Raw genomic sequence first — 18,216 nt, 5'->3', positions numbered from 1 at the left:
CTAAGTTTCCCTTTTAAGAAATGGTAATAACAAACAGCCCTGATTCCTCTCCTATTAAAGTCAGTAGCAGACATCCACTCAGCTTCCACCGAAGCACCCAGCTGAAGCATTGCCACCTCGAGCAAACCAGGACTCACCGAATAATGTTTTTCTCCTAGCTCCAGCCGATATTTGGTATTTAGAAACGCAGCCTTTGTTTAAAAAAGGTGCCAGTATAGGTGCCAGTATAAGTGCCAGTGTGCATGGAAAGCTCTGGACCTCCTCCTCACATAGAAAACCTTGCAAATTTACTCTTTTAAAAACTGAAAACGCTAAGGAAAAAGTGCCTAATCTATTCATCTTTGTTATTTCTAAGCTGAGGACAGAGGTAGAAGAGAGAACTAAGACAATACATTGTTTTGAATTACCCTGCACTGACAATATTGTTACTGGATTTTAGGATTCTTCCTCTCCTTTTGCAGCCAAGCAATAAAAATGTGTATTTGGCACAATTCCTTTAGACACACTTAAAAAATATCCTTTAGACACACTTAAAAAATAAAATCTGTGTTATTTCATGCCAGATGTCCAGGATACAGAAAAATAAACATGAGATAATGGGACAACTCTAATGGTCTGGTATTTAAAGAAAAGACAACCCAGAGCAATATCTGTATAGTATTTAATGGCAAGTCATAGTCTCTAACATCATTATATTATTCTGTTACAGTTTTTTCACACGATGTAAAATACTCTACATTAACTGTATTTTAAACATCCTAATTAAAAAAAAAGAACCCTCTGTGACAGCAGAAATAACCCAAGGGAACACAGAAAGGGCTGTTTAAATTGCCAACTGCTATCTATTCATCTAAACTCATCACACATTCAGCCCTTCGTTTGCAGCAGAATCAGTGATCCAGAGCTGGCATACTGCACATTTCCTAATCATTCCAGTTTACACCCCAATTTTTTGGCAACACAGAGCAAACTCTGATCCAACACCCTGAGGGGATTGCTCCTGTCTTAAATCAGTCAGAAATCGCTTTATGCCCCAAACCGTGAGGATTTATAGCACTTCCAACGGGGATAAAAGCAAGCAGCAGGAAGGAGAGGGCGGGGAGCCCTCAAAACCCTCCGTAAAGCTGCACACCGGCATCCCAGCTCTCGGGGCGGAGGTGAATTAAGCAAACACAAGTGGCACAAAGAGAAGCAAAGCCCAAGCGCAGACGTGTCCTCCTGAGCTGCTCCCATGTGGTTACAGGATGGAAAGGGAAAGACGAAGGATCTCTCCGAACTATCCCAAACCCTGAAGGAGTTCAGAGACGTGCGCCTGTGCATTGGGCAACATGGAGAAGGGAGGGATGCATGACTTGAGCATGGGTTTCCCCACGGAGTAATCAATCCGCCTACAGTGAAATGAAATGGGGCAAAGGCCCAGATCTGCTGTATTTACTCTGGCAAAACTCCTCGCTGCGAGTGGTGGGAGTTTTGCCTGAATAAATGAGATTTAGGGCCCAGATAGAACCGAGATGGGAGCCCACATGTGAGAGCTCTTCCTGCAGGCGTGCAGCAGAGATCAAGGTTACCTTCCTCTTCCTCTCGGGACACGACCACGCACGGGCTGTTGCACGTCTCTACCTTTCTTGTCTGGTAAGGCATTTCTGATACCAAGCCCTCCCCTGCGTTAGGAAAACAGCAGCGATGCCTGCACTGTGTCACCACTGACATCTCGTGCGAAGGCTGAGTTTTGCATGAAAGCGACTGGCGCGAGCCAAACAAAGCCGTTTTGAGGTAGGAGCTCAGGACACAGGAATTGAATTCCTATTTGGACAGAAGTCCAGGCAGCATTCCTGCCGGCCGGGAAATGCCAAGATTTCATTCGAAGATTTCACTCTGGAAGCCCTACCTTTCCTTTTCTCACTGCCTGCAGCGTTTTTGGAGTCGCCGCATGCGGAGGAGGATGAGAAGGGATTTGCAGAGACATCCCAGCGGTCAACCTCCCAGAGCGACTCACCAGCCCTGCCCTGGGGAGGGGGCAGCTGAGTTTGGACCCTTCAGCCCCTCAAACGCAGCAGTGGCCATTTGCTGGGGGCCAGCCGGCACCTCTGCCCGCACCAGCAGGAATTGGCAGTGCTGGCAAACGAGTTACAGTAAAGGAGCTCTTTAAGCCTCAGTGTTTATGTAAATATGGCTTTAACTTCAGACCCCTTGGCTTCGTGGCTGCCTTTTTATTCATGTTCATTTTTTTTCCCTTGGCTCCCCTTGAATATACCACTATGATTTCCAGCTTATCCTTTGGGGAATATATATACATTTCATATATTCAGCTAAATGGACCATTTTCTATCCCTGTTGACCATTGATGTGTTACCACTGATTCACACCAGCAAAGAACCTGACCCAATATATTTTCTCTCTAGGTATACATTACACAGCACTACAATTCTGTAAAGCAAGCTTTGGGTGGTAGGTAGCAAACTAATCCCAGAAAAAATAAACTTGTGGAAAGGCATGCTGCACTGAGACAGGGGCTGCACTGTGCCGCCCTTACAGGCAGTATTTCTGTATTTTTCTTCTGGAAAAGCTCCCTTAGGACACGTGAACGGGCATTTTTGGCTCTCAGCCTTGTTTCCACCTTTCCCAGAGGGGACACTTACTTGAGAGTGGTTTTTGTTAATTGTTACTTATTGCTAGAGCCTAAAGGGTCATTTAATAACTGACTGATGCTGCACCTTCTATTGATGTGCTCACAGCTGTCCCTAAAACAGACCATTTGCCCTGGGACATATTCACAGCACCTCTTTGTCACTTAAAATGCTCTCCAAGCTAAGGGGTATATTTACAGCTCAGTTGTGCCCAGGGTACATCAAGAGTTGGGAGTTTAACAGTACTAAAATCCCCTAAAATAGTAGGGTCATCAAAAACATGAGGGAAGGTTTGGCTGTGAAGCTTTGGTAAGCAGTTCCCAAGGAACAAATTTACTTCAAGCACACCCTCAAAACTGTTTTGTGCTGCTCGCTTCACCATCCCAAGGCAGGAATGGTGCTGCTGCTTCTCGGCAGGAAGCTGCTCCCCTTTCCCAGCTGGGATTTTTGGCTGTGTTGGGAACAGCCCCGTGGCCGTGGGGCTCCAACACGCATGGGACCATGGCTTTTCCCACATGAGCCTGCCCACAGACCAGCATTCAATATACCCACCAGCTGCATTGTAAGCGAGGGCAAAGATCCTCGTTTCATGTTTGCAGCACTAATGGGTGGTCAGCCCTGCAAGGAGAGGTACTGCATCACTGCAGCATATTGCCCAGCTGAGCTCCTCTGGATCCCAGCCGCCCCGGAGCACCCTGCTACCCTGCTCACCCACGCCAAGGCACAACAGTGATGCAAGCACGGGGGAAGCAACCACATCTGCTTTGGGGGTTCACCCGGTCCACGCTGGGCTTGCTACTTCAAAGGCACTTCATGAGGAGCATGTGGAAGATGTCGATGAGCCAGCGCTTAAAAAAAGCGCCCGTGACACAGAGACCGAGATAAGGCACAAAGCAGAGCATCTGTGCAAGTCACCAGGGCAGCATGAGCAGATATAAAGGACAGGGACAGGGCAGCCCGGCAGCTGGCCAAGATACAGCTTCAAATCTATGTGGCACTGCTCCTGAGCAATACACTTTACCAAGAAAGGCTGTGTCGTGATCCCTGACGTCTAGAAAGGGAAACTGAGGGGCAGGGAGCAGCACAGAGACTCGCCCAAGTTTGCTCAGCAGCCCAGCAGCAGAGCCGGCACTGGGATCCAGCTCCCTCCTGGCTCCCAGCCCACGGCTCTGCCCACCAGGCAGCTTCATCCACCCCTGGGTCACAAAAAGCACAGAGCAAGGAAGGAAGGCTGCCACAAAGAAATACAACACTACCAAAAAGAAGCCATGACAGCAGCAATACACTGCAGGAGAGACTTTTCTGGGTCTTCCCGTGCTCCCGCTCGCCTGGCAGTTACCTACGCTTTAGCACCGAAACACAATCTTTCTTCAGTGGCCCGATCTGCAGGTGGGCATCAACGCTCTCCAGGAAGAAGGCTGGTTTCAGCTTGCACAAGAAAAGCGAGGCAAATTGGTGGTTGATCTTGTTCTGGAATGGGTCAAACTGACCCTTGGCAAAATGGGAGACCTTGAGCTGCTGCAGGCAGGTCATCTTGGAGTCCTTGACTCCATAGAAGGTCAGGGCCTTCTCCGAGTACTCCAGGAAAACCCCGATTGTGTGGAAAAATGGCTGCTGGATGACAGACTCAAAGCCACCAAACCAGGCCACATAGTTCTGTCCATTCCACTGCAGGCAGCAGGACTTCTCGTTCCGCCCCAGGCGGCCACGATTGTAGGACTCTCGGGGGTCAAAGTCCTCGGCGATGACACCGATGCTGACCCAGCCATCGATGAGCTCCACCTCCCAATAGTAGTTGCCCCGGTTCATGAGGTTCAAACCTAGCACTTGCTCGCAGTTGATGAACCGAGTCGGGCTCTCCGGGTAGGGGATGGGGCACAGCACCCGCTTGGCCCCTTTGGTGCCAAACAGCTGGATGAACTTGTCAGCCGTGTCACTGTCCAGGTCAATGATGAAGGCAACTGTGCAGGGCAAGAAGGAGACATGAGGATGAGGAGGGAAACAGGTAGACATCCCCCCAGCTCTCCCTGCTCTGATGCCCTGCTCCAGACTTCAGTGATTAGCACAATCTGTTCTGAATTCTACCATCACTCCGTCTCCTTGCTTTTAAATCCCTAGGCCAATTTCAGCACATGAGGATAAGGAGCTGAAAGAGTTGATACTTCCCATAAGCAGGATGAATACAGGTAACCTGGCAGAGGACAGAGTACAGGGGCTGCTGCATGAGCTCAGCCATGGTACCAGACATCAGAGGATCCACCTGACAGTGGTAGTAGGAGCATTCAATAAAAAAAGCAGGTTTCAGGCAACCACAAACAACCACGGCAGGGAGGGACCCCAAGAATACAGGAGACCAGCCAGGCACATGATGGCTACAAACCAACTGCTCCTTGTAGTCGGCTCTCGCTGCCCTATGGCTCCCACAGGAGCAGAGGCAACCCCCAGCGTGGGGGGCCAGTGAGAACTGCCACTGGATCCCGAACAGAGGGGATGTCCAGTGGGAACAGCCCTGGACATGTATCGCTGCTGACTGCGTTGCAGGTCTGAACCCACAGCATGTCTAAACCCTAGAGCAGCGGCACAGCACACCCTGCTCGAGCCCAGCCTTTGCTGCCCTCCCCACAGGGTGCACTGGTGCTGCTGGGGCAGATCTTGTCCACTGGGGACATCTCAGTAGGTGACCCCATAACTCCTCTAAGGCTGTGGAGGGTCATGCAGGGTGTTGGACCCCAAGCCCAGCCCTGCACCCTCCAGCCTCAGCCCCTTCTGCCCCACTGTCTCTGCTCGGCCACTGAATTATCCCTCTGCTTGCTGCTGCTGAAGCTGACCCTTATCAGGCCGCTGCTCTGCAGTAAACAAGGCAGATGCACGCACAAACTCTGATTCAATTTAACAGAGGATCCAACTTGTCAAGAGCTGCAAGGCAGCAGAAATGACACAGTACATCTGCAGCCCCCTGGCAGCTGGTCCAGCAGAACCACAGACAAGGGGGGTGGGGGGTGGGAAATCACCTAAACAAATTATGACTGTTGTCAGGAAAGCAAGGAGCCTTCCTTGTTAGCTGAGCAATATTTCCTCTGGTGGCGGCAGTGCTCCTGCCAGCTGTCACCTTGGGACCAGCACAGGCAGGGCATGCGGGAAGGAGCTGGCCCACTGGGAAAGGGGAAAGGGAAGATGGACCTTAGCAACAACTGTCAAAGCAAAAGTCCTTCACTTACATTTCAGGAAGTAATCGCGGCTCTCCAGGCAGGCAGGGTTGTTTGACTTGTCTGGAAATCGGGACTCGGCCAATGCTGCAGAGACAGGAACGGGAGGGTTTGCCATCAACAAAGAAACTGATGCCACAAACAAGGGTGTTAATGGAGCATCACCCCTGGCCTGACACCCCAATGCTACCTGCTGCTGTGGCCCCCAAGCCCCAGCCAGCACCCCTGGCTCCCCCTGCGCATCCCTGCCAGCTTGGACACGGGAAAGGACAGGCGTCACCTTTGCCACCCCAGGGAGGTGGGCAGGTGGGGCAAGGAACCTGCTGCAATTCCCACGGGCATCTGAGAAAACAAGAGGAGAGAGCTCAGGCTAAATGAGAGAACATGGCAGAAAGCTGCCACATCAGCTTTCTAACCCTGGCAGGTTTGGGAGACCACAGACTGCCCCCTGAAGAAGATCGTCTGTCCTGGGAAGAAAGAGTTCCCTTTCACGAGAGGCCGCTTTGGCCACCTGCCTCGTCCCGCAGAGCCCTGCCTAACTCCCAGGCTGTTTGTTGCCTCTCCAGTCTCCAGTCTCCGTGGAAAAATTCATAAAACCTCAAAGACAAGCCGCAAGCCCAGACAGGGATTGTGCAACGTGCAGTACAACCGTGCCGGGCAGCTTGCAGGGCTGGAGGGAGAGGGGCCAGCGCTCGCAGGGGCCACTGAGCCTGCAGGCATCTCCCACGTACACAGGAGGACAAAGGGTGACAGGATGAGCTCCGGGCAGAGGGGCTGGGTGAACACAAACCTTCCTCCATCTCCTGGTAACTCAGCCCATCCATTCCTTTCCCCTGCAAGTGGTCCCACTGGGTTTTGCAGGCAGCGGACAGCACATCCTTCACAGCGCCCACGGCTTGGGTACATTTGGTGAAGTTCAGCTCATTCTGGAAGCTCAGAGCCGGGGAGAGGTTTTCTTCCATGGCTACTTTTAAGGCTTGAAATTCCTGAGCCAAAAAGACAGTTTCAGGAGGTTTCAAACAAGCCGAAGTTGTCTCTTGTTCCGCAACCCCACCCTGCCCCAGAGGATTTGGGAACTGGCAGCTCACAGGACTTGGCCCAAGGACAACCTTGCATAAGGGAGGAGAGCGCTTTCCTGGCCACGCGTTCCTGGTGCCTTTGCTCTCTTTCAAACCTGGACCCAGACCATGCCCACCTCACATGGAGCAGCATCTCCTCCCAAAAAGGTCCCTTGCTAGTCTGCCAGGAAGGGGGGGTGGCAGTGGGGGACCCCGACCTCTCGCTCTCTGCCCCCCACACCTAGGTACTCAGCTTGGGCAGCACATCAGCTTCTCCTGAGTCACAGCCAGGATGGAGGTGGGGGTGGTGGAGGAAAAAGTCTTGGCCACCCAGTCCCCCTGGGAGCAAGGCGAGGAGAGGACTGTGCCAACAGGAGTGAGACTCTGCAGGCCTCACACCCCAGGGCTCGGGCACCCAGCTCCACATGAAACGGGCCAAACCCCCAAAAGACAATGTCACCAGCTCCTTCTCCTCGCCCCATCCCACCCAGGCACCTGAAGGAAGTATATGGTGTCGGTGCTGGGGACGTTCTCCAGGTTTTGCTTGCACTGGGCCAGCTTGGCTCGTCTCTCCTCCTTCCAGCGGAGATCGGCCTCGGCCTCCCCCAGCATGGAGCGCTCCCCATCCTCGATGAAACTGGCCACCTCCTTCCGGAAGGTCGCCAGGGCCTCAGAGGCTTCTGCAAAGAGCTTCTCGACTCTTTCCCTCTCCTTCGTGGCGGCACCCTGAGTGCAGGGAGAGAGAGACCAGAGTCACCTCCTGCAGGCGAAGGACACCCTTGTCCCCCACGCAGCACCCAGCTCTCAGCTCTGTGAAGTGACACGTTTGCACAAGGGCCAAAGGGGACCAAAACCCCTGTGAGCCTGGGGAAAGAAAGTGCAAGAGCTGGCAGACAGCCTGGCACGGTCCTTGCCCTGTCTCTCCTTTCAGGCTGCAGATGAAAGCAACGAGAGATACCATGAGGGTTGGCAGAAATGAGGAGCGAGAATCCCCATGGCTCCTTGCCAGGGTCACCATCTTTTTACAGAGCACTTACTCCCCTGTGACCACCACCTCCACACCCCATGTGCCCCAAAGTGGCCCCTTCGCATCTGCTCCCCGGCCCAGCAGGACCATGCTAAGGGACCGAAGCCATCGCAGAGTCACCTTAATGAGCTCCACCATCTTCTTGGCCTGCGCAATGGTGACTGCCAGCTCCTCCAGCTCGTTCTCCGCATCGCTGAGGAATTTGGCTTGTTGGGCCTGCGGACATGAAGGACAAGTGCTGAGCTCTGCCCCCTGACCCCAGCAGCAGGAGGCATGGGGACCCAGCCTCATCCCTAAGTTCAACCCACAGCCCCACCTCTGACCACGACCTTGCTGTCAGGCTTTGGGTGGAGGGTGCAAGGGGAATCACAACTTGTTTCCCTTTTTTTTCCCCTGTAACAACCAACCTGCGAACACTCCTTCTCACTCAGCTGGAAATCTAAAGGAGCAGCCAGGCTGCAAAGGGTCATGGCCAGCTCCACACTCCCCACCCTGGTCCCAGCAGAAACCAAACAAAATAGGAATTTGAAAGCAAAACCACTGGGCAGTGCTCGCAGCAAGCGCAGCTAAGCCGCACGCTCTCCGTGTGTAACCCAAGGCTGCAAAAAATCCACCTGGGACTGGTGCGGAAAGGCAGGAAAGACCGGAGCGCTCAGAAATGCAGCGCTGAGTCCCCTGGAGGGTTCTGGTTAGGAGGAAAGCAAACCAGCCCGGGAGCACAGGGTGCTGCGCGGCTGCAAAGGAAGCACCGTCCGAACGTGGAGTTTCCTGACAGGCTATTGTTGGCGCCAGCTATTGCCCATCACGAGGACAGGTCCCTTGGGAGCCAGGAGGGCACTACACTCCCCAACTGGGGCAGCTCCCCCCTCAGTGCTCAGCCCCCAGTCCCAGCACCCTGTGGTGCTTGTGCCCCGTGAGGGGGAGCATGTGCTTTCCCCATCCATCCTTCCCACTCCGCAGCGCGAGGGCAGTGGCAGAGAGCAGTCACAGAGGCAGCGCAGGTGCTGTCAAGCAGTGTGCTGAGGCTCAACAGCTTCTTGGGGCTGGGATCACACACACTTTCTATTTTGAGGAACTTGATGACTAATAATGCCAGAAAAAGGGTTTTCCTGCTGTCCCAAGAGCCCATGAGGATGTGGGAGCTGGCTCAGTGCTGCTGCTGTGCTCCCTGCCAGCATGTCTGCAGCCCCCAACCTCTCCCCTGGAAAAAACAACACCCTCTCACCCCCCCCAAGATCTCCAGATGCCCCGTGCCAATGTGGAGCTGCCACCACGCCGTGAGCCTCACAGGCTCCCATCTGCCTACAGCCCTGCAGAGGCCTCTCCCGTGTTTGAGGCAGCACTGCCCAGAACGGCAGCACCACGTTGGGCTTGGAGCCCCGGCTCCCGAGGAGGCTCGTGGCTGCGAATCTAGGAGGTGACTCAGCCCCATCTGGGAATGGGAGTGACGGAAAAAACCCCACTGCCAAAACACCAGGACACAAAGGGCTGAAAGAGTGAGAGCAGCAGCTGGGCAGGCTGCCAGCGCGCTGAAAAAAAGTGCCTTGACGAAGCTGTGGGAACAAGACGGAGAAGGCGGGTGCCCCGTGACCGCGGGGGTGGCCACGGTGGGGTGTCCCAGGCGCCCTCGCCCCCAGCCCTGCACCCACGGGGACTGCGAGTTCGGCCCTGAAGTGGGACAAAACCCCATGGGCTGGCTGGCAGTGGGTCTGCCCCTCATGCCTGCCCCCACCCTGCAGAGTGCCCTGACGGCACAGCACCTTGTCCACAGCACCATGCTGGCGTGGGGAACCCCAAGGGGAGAGGGCTACAGCACCCACCCCACAGATGGCATCCCACCCGTGCTACACCTGCACACCCCCCACGTAGGGACCGCGATTAGGTTCCCCGTGGGGATGTGGGTGCAGCATGAACCCCCCCAGGGGTGCCGCGCTCTCCCCACCCAGGATGCCCCATGGGCCCTGCACCCCATCGGGCACCCCCATAGCAGGGTCTCACCAGCACAGCTGGGGTAATTCCCGCGTGGGGACCCCCACGCCACCCCCCACCCCCCACCACCCCACGCACCTCCTTGTGCTCGCGCTCCCGCTCGAGGGGCACCACGTCATGGGCACGATGCTCGTGGGCACGGCAGCGGGCGCAGACGCAGGTTTGCTCGGTGCGACAGAAGCCGTCGAGGGGCTGGAGGTGGCGGGGGCAGAGACCCTCCTCCAGCCGCCGCAGCGGAGCGACCAGGCGGTGGGCGCGGAAGGCGGGGGCCCGGCGGTGGGGCTCCAGGTGGGCTCCGCAGAAGGAGGCCAGGCACACCAGGCACGATCGTGCCGCCTCCACCCGCGACCCCGCCGGGCACACGTCGCACAGCACCGCCGCTCCCTCCTCCCGCGCCGCATCCTCCTCCTCGGCTCCCGGCGCCATCGGGGACACGGCGGCAGGGGACGGGGGGGACGAACCGGCGGCGGCGGCCGCCAGCAGCGGCAGCACCTCGCAGAGGGCGCGGTTCTTGCGGAGCCGCAAGGCTGCGGGGACGGGCTCCTGGCAGAGCGGGCAGCGGGCAGCCCCGCCCGCCCCGCCGCTGCCGTCGGGGGGGCCCGGCCGCTGGCGGAGCGCCCCCAGGCAGCCCTGGCAGAAGTTGTGCCCGCACGGCACCGTTACCGGGTCCTTCAGCAGGTCCAGGCAGATGGGGCAGCCGAAGGGACCGTCGGGCAGCCCCGGAGCCGCCAGCGCCAGCCGCAACGCCGCGGCGGAGGACGTCGGGGCGCTCCCGGGCGCGGTCTCCATCCCTGAGCGCCCCGACCGAGCCGGCCCCACCGCCCGCCCCGGCCCCAGCCCCGGCCCCGGCCCCGGCCCCGGCCCCGGCGGGAGGCGGGCGGCCACCGCGCCCCGCCCGCCCGCTCCGCCTCCCCGCGCCCGGAGCTGCCCGCTCGGCTCCCCGCAGCTGCCGGGGGTCTGCCGCCCCCCCAGCCCCGGTCCCAAATCACCCGCCCCCCGGGCAGGGTCTCACCTCCGGGATCCGCTCCTCCCCTCGCCGGGTATCTGGACCCCGTCCCCGGCATCTGCTGCCTTCTGGGAGATGAACTCCCCCGCTCGGGGGACCACCCTGCTGAGGAAGTACTGGCTCCCTACCCAGTCTACTACCACCCAAAGGATCCAGCCCACTGGGATCTGGACCCTCGCCGGGGTTCTGCTGCCCGGAGGAGCTGCCACATCTCCCCCGACAAATCTCCTATCCAGGGCAGCTGTTGCCAGCCCATTCCAATCCCCCTCCTAGGGGTCTGCTGCCCCCCAGCAAGCATCCCCTGCTCCCCGGGAACTGCTGCTACAAGCTGTTGCAACCCCACTGCCCCCCAGGATCTGTGCCCTACCCTGTGGCCCCATAGAGGGTCCTGAGCCCTCCCAGTACATAGGTGCAGGCGCTTTTCTGCCAGCCCTCGTGCCCACAGACCCATGGCAGCCATTCCCATGGCCAAAAGGGGCTGCAGCCCCTGTCCCCTCTTCCTCTGGGACCCAGCAGGAGCTGGCAGGCACCTGGCAGGGATGGGGATGGGGAGATACCAAAGTGCTTCTGGTATGAGGACATGGCTGGTAAACATGGGATCTCCAGACACCTCCTGTGCAGGGTACAGAGACAATTTTTTGGCTTGGATAAGCTCCAGGGTCCATGCCAGCCCAAGGTCCCACCCAAGGACAGGGCTGGGAGGAGGGGGTAGGTGCGAAGTGAAGGAGGAAGCACAGCAAGGCAAATCGCATCCATCCTCGAAGAAGGGGATTGATCCTTTTAAGCCCTTTCCCCCCTAAGAAAACAAGCGGAAGTGAATCATTCCCCACACGTCGCTCAGCACTTTTGAACCCAGCACCCAGTTTTGCCCCGTTAGTCCTCATCAGCATCCCTGCGGGGGTGAGAGGAGATGCCCGACCTGCGGTCTCACCCTTGGAAAAGCTTCAGTCAAAGCTTTGGATTTTCTTCTGTGCCCAACCAACGCTGGGGCAGAGCCATAGGAAACCAGGTTTCCTTATCACAGTGCTATCGTAAATAAAGCACCTTCTAGTTCTCACTACCTGGGGCTGGTTCCTGTTGCTGGTCCCATGAGGATGCAGAGGGGCAGGACGGGGCTCTGCAGGGATGGATGCACGAGCAGGGGCACCCACATGCCCCCCTACCCCCAGTGCTGCTTGGTCCCATGACTCCCACCAGCACCAAGGTGAAACCAGTAGGAAAACAGAACTTTATTGGGGAAAGCAGCTTTGTACAAAGAGCAACTGCAGCGTGACACCCTAAAAAATTGCTCTGCCATGTCTGGGAGTGGCAAGAGGAGACCGGGAAGAGGCTGGGGGAGAAGGACCTGCCTGCATGTGGGGCTGGAGGAGTACAGGGCTCCCTCTGCATTGCTCCACAGCACCCCATGGCTGCAGCACCCCCTCTGGGGTCCCCCTCACCCCAAATCTTCTCCAGGCTTGGGAGGTTTGCTAGGGATAGAAAAAAAAGAGGAAAACCCCAATTCTTTCACCCTCCCTATCCCACTCCCTCACCCGATCTGCAGGGACAGGCACTCACACGTGCCCCCACGCACAGTGACAGGGGACTTCATCCCCACCACGAGGGCATGGTCCTTTAGCTCTGCATGCTCTCCCCTGCCCTGACTTGTGTAATCAGCATGATATTTGCATTTGCAAATCAGATGGGTTAATTTGCATGCCTCTTCTCATCAGCTTCTGTTAAAACTCTGCACCTCACTCCTGCCTCAGCATTGGGGTCCCACTTGCAACATGACAGCCTCCGGCTGCAGCTCGGTCACAGCACAGCCTGGGGGTTGCTGGCCCGGCTAAAGGAGCAGCGTGGGGGCCCCGGCTCAGTCCCTCCGACTCAGCGTCACCACTCGCCCCTCACACAGCCAAAAGACAGGATAGAGGAGCTCAGTGAAGACATTGTGGAACGAGTGGATGAGCTCCGTCCTCTCCCCGAGGCCGTAGAAGGAGAGGACGCCCTTGCTGTAATCCAGGCTGACTCCCAGGTTCTTATACAGCTGCCTCTGGATTTTCTCTGCCCGGCCCTTGTGCCAGGCCAGGTAGCAATCCTCAAGCACCTGCAGCCCCCATGAGCCCCCATCCAGCCCAATGTTGAACTTGTGGCCCTGCTGCTGCTCCCAGGGGAGACCATGGTAGGTCACCCCCAGGATGACGGAGTGGTTGGAGATCTGCACCTCCCAGTAGTGGCGGCCGTGGCCGTAGCCCTGCGTGCACAGCACCTGCCAGGGCTTGAAGCGAGGTCCCTGCTCCTGCTGCTCGCAGATGGCTCTGAGGCCATGCTTGGCTTTCCGGTTACCTTTTGACAGCTCCAGGTACTTGTTGGCTGTCTTGGGATCAAAGGTCAGGTTGCGGTGGTCTGGGAAGAGCAACGGCATGGATGGGGCTGAAATGCATCATCAGACCTTTACGCCCTTGGTGTGAACCCCCCCAGTGGTGATGCGGTTTAAACTGTGAAGGGCTGGCTCCCAAAATAGAAGGGAACAAGGTGTAGCATGTTTGGAAGGGAGGGGGAGCGGGGTGAGATGCGATACCTGCCCACCCGCCTGCTGGAAGGAACGGAACCAGCCCAGAAAAGGCTGGCGAGGCACCGAGACGCGATGCCTCACGTGGTCCTTGCACAAGCCAGCTCACAGCCAGCGAGCAGCAGTGGCTCCGTGGTCGTTTTGGGAGAGATGTGCTTGGTTTTAAGAGCAAAAAAATGAGTGTGAGTGTGGAGAGGGGGAGAAAACCAGGTGTTAAGTGAGCAAATATTGTATTGCTGGGAGTCACTCTCCTCTGCACGGGCTGTGATAACTCCACCTGCCACAGGCACTTATCAGCCAGCAGCACCTCACCTTCCCCCTGAAACAACCCAGCTATGCTGGGTTCATGCCTGCTGCCCATAAATAATTTTTTTTGGTCCTATTAATAACCCTGAAAACATTTTGTGGGGCCTGAGGGAAGGGATCCTTGAAGGTCCCATAGGCATCAAGCCTAACAAGAGTGACACGACCAACACGCTCTAAACATTATCCAGCCCTCTTCCCAACCGGGAGGAGATGGGAAAAGGAGCGTTGAGGAAATCCCTAAGGAACTGGAGTGGGATGGGGACATGAAGAACCATGGCTGGGAGCTCTAGAGCTATATCCCTGGATAGAGAGCAATGACTGCAGGCAGGACTCTGCAGGCAGGGCTCTGGACTGGTGCTGTGCCGTGCCCAGCAGCCCATAACACATCCCTCTGGGTGCTCGCTTCCCAGCTGCTGACATTGCCTGCCTGCCTGCAGCAAAGCATGTGTCTAAATATGGGTCATCAGGAACAGGCACATCACTCCTGCCTGGGCAAGATGCCCGAAGCGGGTGAAAAGGAGAGGATGGAGATGGGGCAAAATCCAGGGCAGCAACTGACCTGGTGCCAGGCGCTGGCAGCCCGTTTCCATGGAAAACTGTCCCTAGTGCTGCTAATCCCCCTATCGAGCCCTTTCCCAGACATGCAGCGTCCCCCAGCCCATCCACCCCAGCCCTGCACCATCCTCCTCCGCATTTAGGGAGAGGGATTGGGAGAGCCAGGGAAGGAGCCCCTGTCCCTGCAGCCACAACCACCCTCCTCCCAGTGAAGAGCCCAGCTTGGTGAAATCTCTGCCTGCTGAGAACCCCAGCAGGGTGCTGTCCCTCCAGACCCCTACGTGCTCCTCACCTTTCAGAAGCTCAGTTTGGAGCTGGCACTCTTGGACAGGGGCCACCACCTTCACCACTGGCCCCAGGGGATGCGCTGGGCCTGTGGAAGATGGGAATAGGCATTTTGAGTGATGACACCCAAAAACTTGTTCCTTTCTAGCTTTGATGGGAGGAGGAGGAAATCCATCTTATCCAAGCCCGGAAATGGGCACATGCAACCATGGCTTGGCATTGCCAGTGAGAACAGGTCACAGGGAAGCCACCCAGCTCATCCCCCCTCCATCAATACCCATCTGCTGATCAGTAGATGCGTGCCCCCATCCCAACCCCATGTGCCTGGCAGCTGTGTCCCCAGCACAGTGACATGGGCCAGGCTGTGGTTTGGGATGACTTGGAGCCCTTTGGGGTGGCCCTGTGAGCAGAAGGGTTACCTTGGCCATCGGGGTCAGGGGCTTTGGGGGCCACAGAGCAGGGCAGGTCCTCCAGCAGGAGCCTGGAGATGTCAGTAAGGATCTCAGCAAAGGGCTTCACCACGTCAGCCACATCAAATTCCACCGAGAGCAGTGCCTCTGGGCTCTCCAGAGTTGGGATCAGGGGGAACTCCTGCAGACAGACAAACAGACGCCCATGGACCGGCCTGGAGAGGATCGGCAGCTCTGAATCCTACCTGCACACACTGCATCTCCTCAGCGGGTGACAGGGACATCCCCAAAACATCTGCTGTTAGGTGTGACTGGCACACAGGGTCAGGGGACATTCGCAGAGAAAGGTCAGGCTGAGGGGAGCAGAGAGGCTGTGGCACTTGGTGTTTTGTGGACTTTGTGTTTTGCTGGCAGTGGAAGAGCCTTGCTGAGCAGTTTTGGGGTGGGAGGTGCTCCCCATAGCCCTGCAGGCAGCACCACCCGCTCCAATCCAGCATCGCCCCCCCAACTTTTCAGGGAAACCCCCCCCCCCCCCAAAGCAGCCCTTCCCTGCAGCCCCATCACATTGTGGAGCCAGGCTGAAGATGTGTCCCACCTGGGAAAGGGGTCAAGCACATCTCTGCTCTCACTGAAAGGGCACGGGGCCAGCAGTGCCCAGGAAGGGGGGGGACGGACATGGAGCCGGGACAGTACCTGGAGGAAGGTCCTGTGGTCAGGGCAGGCCAGCAGGCACTGAGCCCTCTCCCTGTGCTGGCTGAGGACATCCAGGTGGTCCTTCAGGAGGTTCCAGTCCTCCCCCACACGTCCCAGCGCTGCAGCCTTCTCTTGCTCTATCCTGGCCACCATCTGCCACTGGAAATCCTCCAGAGCTTTCCTCAGGAGATCAAATTTGCTCAGAATCACCGATTTGAGCCCCTCGGAGGAGTTCTGGGTAGGGAAGAGCCATGAGTGCCAGCGTGTTCCCAAGCCATGTGCCCAGCACAGCCGAGCGCAGCGTTACCTTGATGTTGCGTGTTTGCTCCTCCAGCTCCTGCATCACCTGTTCAATCCTCTCCGATTCCTCCTGGGCTTTCTCCAGGGACTCTCTCAAGAGGGCCTGCAAAGGGAGGTACCAACATCCCACAGTGCAGGACACTGCTGCCCACCTGGCCCCCGGGAGCCCTCCCAGGGCCGCAGGACAAGGCAGGGAAGGAGGCAGCTTGGAAGGGGGAGAGGCTGTGTCCAGGGTCACTGAGGAGTGAAACCCTGTGCTGTCTTTCACCCCTTTTTTAGCTCTTTCCTGTAGATGATGGGGTCACAGTCACACATGGCACTGTTCACCTGGTACTGCTGGATTTACCCAGCTCTCCGCTGCTCCTGACAGCCCCTGGTTTCTCGGGGAGCATCCAGGTACTGGCGGCATTTCCCTGGCCAGAGCCCACGCCAGACCCCGTTCAGCTGAGGCCAGGCACAGCTCATCACATGGAGCCACATCATGTCCCCACAGCAGGGCACAGCACAGTGGCTGCGGATGTCATGCCACACCTGAGCTGCTGTGACTCCCCCTGCTCAACCCCCCGCATCACCCCAGTCCTGCCACCCATCGTCCTACCTGCTTTTTAGCACGCTCCTCCTCGAAAAGCACCCGCCGGTGCTGCTGGCACTGCTGGACGGTGCAGACCGAGCAGATGCACCGCCGCTCATCCTCACAGTACAGCTCCAGCGGGCGCCCGTGCTGCGGGCACAGCTCGCCATGGGCCACCTCACACCTCTCTGGGCCTGAGACCCGCACCTCACCATCTCGCGCCAGCTCCACCACTTTGCACAGGGTGACGTTCTTCTCCAGCTCTGGGCACTGCTCGAAGGCCCTGCGGCACTCCGGGCACGTGTAGCCCTTGCTGGCCCTGGCAGGTGCCTGCTCTTGCTTGCGCCAGTGGTCGCTGATGCAGCACTTGCAGAAGTTGTGCCCACAGGGCAAGGTGACAGGCACCCTGAAGAGCTCCAGGCAGATGGAGCACGCCAGCTTCTCCTCCAGTTTCTGTGAGACAGGCAGTGCCATCCTGCCCGTGCCGGGGAGCGGGGTGATGGTGGAAAGAAGCCAGTGTAGGAAGCCGGGGAAATAGAAACTCAGCTGTGCAGCGGAGGAAGGAGCAGTGACGCTGAGCCCAGAGGCGGGTCAGGGCTCCGAGCCAGGCATGCTCTTAAAGAGACACCCAGTGGGTGTCCCCTGGCCATGCTGGCTGTGCCACACGCCGGGGAGGCAATGGGAGGGTTGGAGCTGCTCCCCCGGGAACAGGGAGAGCTGTGAAGTGCTGCAGGAGGCTCTGGGGAGAATGAAATGCTGCATCAAAGCACAAGGAGACACATGCAAGAGGCTGACAACATTCAGAGCAATGTACATTTGTATAATTTGATTTCACTCCTTTTTTGCCCTTTGAGGGATCTTCCTGGCACCCTCACCTGTGCCAGGCTGGGCCCCCAGGCAGAGTGTGGCAGTCCTCCCTGGCACAGAGACCCTAGTACAGCTCTCCTGGCATCTGCCAGCCTGGGAACCAGCAGGGAGGGGCACCCACTGCTGCCTGCAGCTGCATGTCACCTCCCCCTGCAGTGACAAGGGCTGTGGCACGTGCCAGGAGCCAGCCAGGGCCACATTCCACCCTTGCATCTTTCCATATTAAACTACAGCTCCTGCTGTCTGCACATGCCCCCATGCTCACGCACCACTCCTTTTCCTACGAGGTTCCTTGCAACACCCGTGCGCACCAGCACTCCGAAACACAAGACAGATGTCATCTGCACGATCAGTCAGGCGGAGTCTTCTGCCCAGGGGCAATTGTGGCGCCTGTGCACAGCACGGCTTCACCTTGTCTTCATACAGTTCAGTCTCTGGAGAAAGAGCTCCCAACTCTCCAGGCCAAACCTTATCTCCTCACCCTCTCGGGCGTGCTATCGCTTGCGCGCACGCTCCCAGGCAGCCGAACGCTGGCAGGATGGCCTGTTCACAACAGCTCTGCAGCCTCCCCACGCGTGTGGCGCAGCTTTGCTTTCACCCACGCAGGCGAGGGCAAGCGGGGAGGTCTGTGCTGCAGCTGTGGCGCTCACCGGTGGGCTGCTGGGAGGTTGGAGCACAGTTTCCATACCACAGGCAGGCTCAGAGTCACCCCTTAGACCACCCCTGGACTCAGGTGACTTGGGATCTGTTACACATCCCTGCATG

At 57.5% G+C, this 18,216-nt stretch overlaps 2 protein-coding genes across 3 annotated transcripts; both read right to left on the bottom strand.

Moving 5' to 3' along the window:
• Window positions 1–647: 647 nt before the first annotated feature.
• Window positions 648–10,720, bottom strand: TRIM47 (tripartite motif containing 47). Its single transcript, XM_040581304.1, has 6 exons — window positions 9,986–10,720; window positions 8,039–8,134; window positions 7,387–7,617; window positions 6,624–6,819; window positions 5,846–5,920; window positions 648–4,588 (listed from the first exon to the last, which is right to left on the bottom strand). Exons 1-6 carry the CDS (start codon window positions 10,694–10,696, stop codon window positions 3,963–3,965), a joined length of 1,935 nt encoding a protein of 644 aa, XP_040437238.1. The 5' UTR covers window positions 10,697–10,720; the 3' UTR covers window positions 648–3,962.
• Window positions 10,721–12,127: 1,407 nt separating this feature from the next.
• TRIM65 (tripartite motif containing 65) lies at window positions 12,128–17,400 on the bottom strand. Of its 2 annotated transcripts, none has more exons than XM_040581293.1 (6): window positions 16,612–17,400; window positions 16,021–16,116; window positions 15,714–15,947; window positions 15,030–15,201; window positions 14,618–14,698; window positions 12,128–13,325 (listed from the first exon to the last, which is right to left on the bottom strand). In XM_040581293.1, exons 1-6 carry the CDS (start codon window positions 17,056–17,058, stop codon window positions 12,766–12,768), a joined length of 1,590 nt encoding a protein of 529 aa, XP_040437227.1. In that variant the 5' UTR covers window positions 17,059–17,400; the 3' UTR covers window positions 12,128–12,765. The 2 variants fall into 2 exon arrangements, with proteins under 2 accessions (XP_040437227.1, XP_040437232.1); XM_040581298.1 differs by having other exon boundaries at window positions 12,128–13,298; window positions 16,612–17,399.
• Between the last annotated feature and the right edge of the window lie 816 nt (window positions 17,401–18,216).

The sequence above is a fragment of the Falco naumanni genome, chromosome 1, assembly GCF_017639655.2.
Source record: "Falco naumanni isolate bFalNau1 chromosome 1, bFalNau1.pat, whole genome shotgun sequence".
NCBI lineage: Eukaryota > Metazoa > Chordata > Aves > Falconiformes > Falconidae > Falco > Falco naumanni.
Note: the sequence above shows the minus strand (reverse complement) of the source record. Positions and strands in the feature narration are given on the sequence as shown.

Excerpts from the sequence above, each read along its gene's own strand:
- TRIM47 (XM_040581304.1), bottom strand. The coding sequence starts at position 10,696 with ATGGAGACCGCGCCCGGGAGCGCCCCGACGTCCTCCGCCGCGGCGTTG. Across the intron at positions 8,135-9,985 it reads GGGAGCGCGAGCACAAGGAG|GCCCAACAAGCCAAATTCCT; the intron begins GTGCGTGGGGTG and ends TCATGTCCGCAG. Across the intron at positions 7,618-8,038 it reads AGATGGTGGAGCTCATTAAG|GGTGCCGCCACGAAGGAGAG; the intron begins GTGACTCTGCGA and ends CCCTGCACTCAG.
- TRIM65 (XM_040581293.1), bottom strand. The coding sequence starts at position 17,058 with ATGGCACTGCCTGTCTCACAGAAACTGGAGGAGAAGCTGGCGTGCTCC. Across the intron at positions 16,117-16,611 it reads AGGAGCGTGCTAAAAAGCAG|GCCCTCTTGAGAGAGTCCCT; the intron begins GTAGGACGATGG and ends CTCCCTTTGCAG. Across the intron at positions 15,948-16,020 it reads AGCAAACACGCAACATCAAG|AACTCCTCCGAGGGGCTCAA; the intron begins GTAACGCTGCGC and ends TTCCCTACCCAG.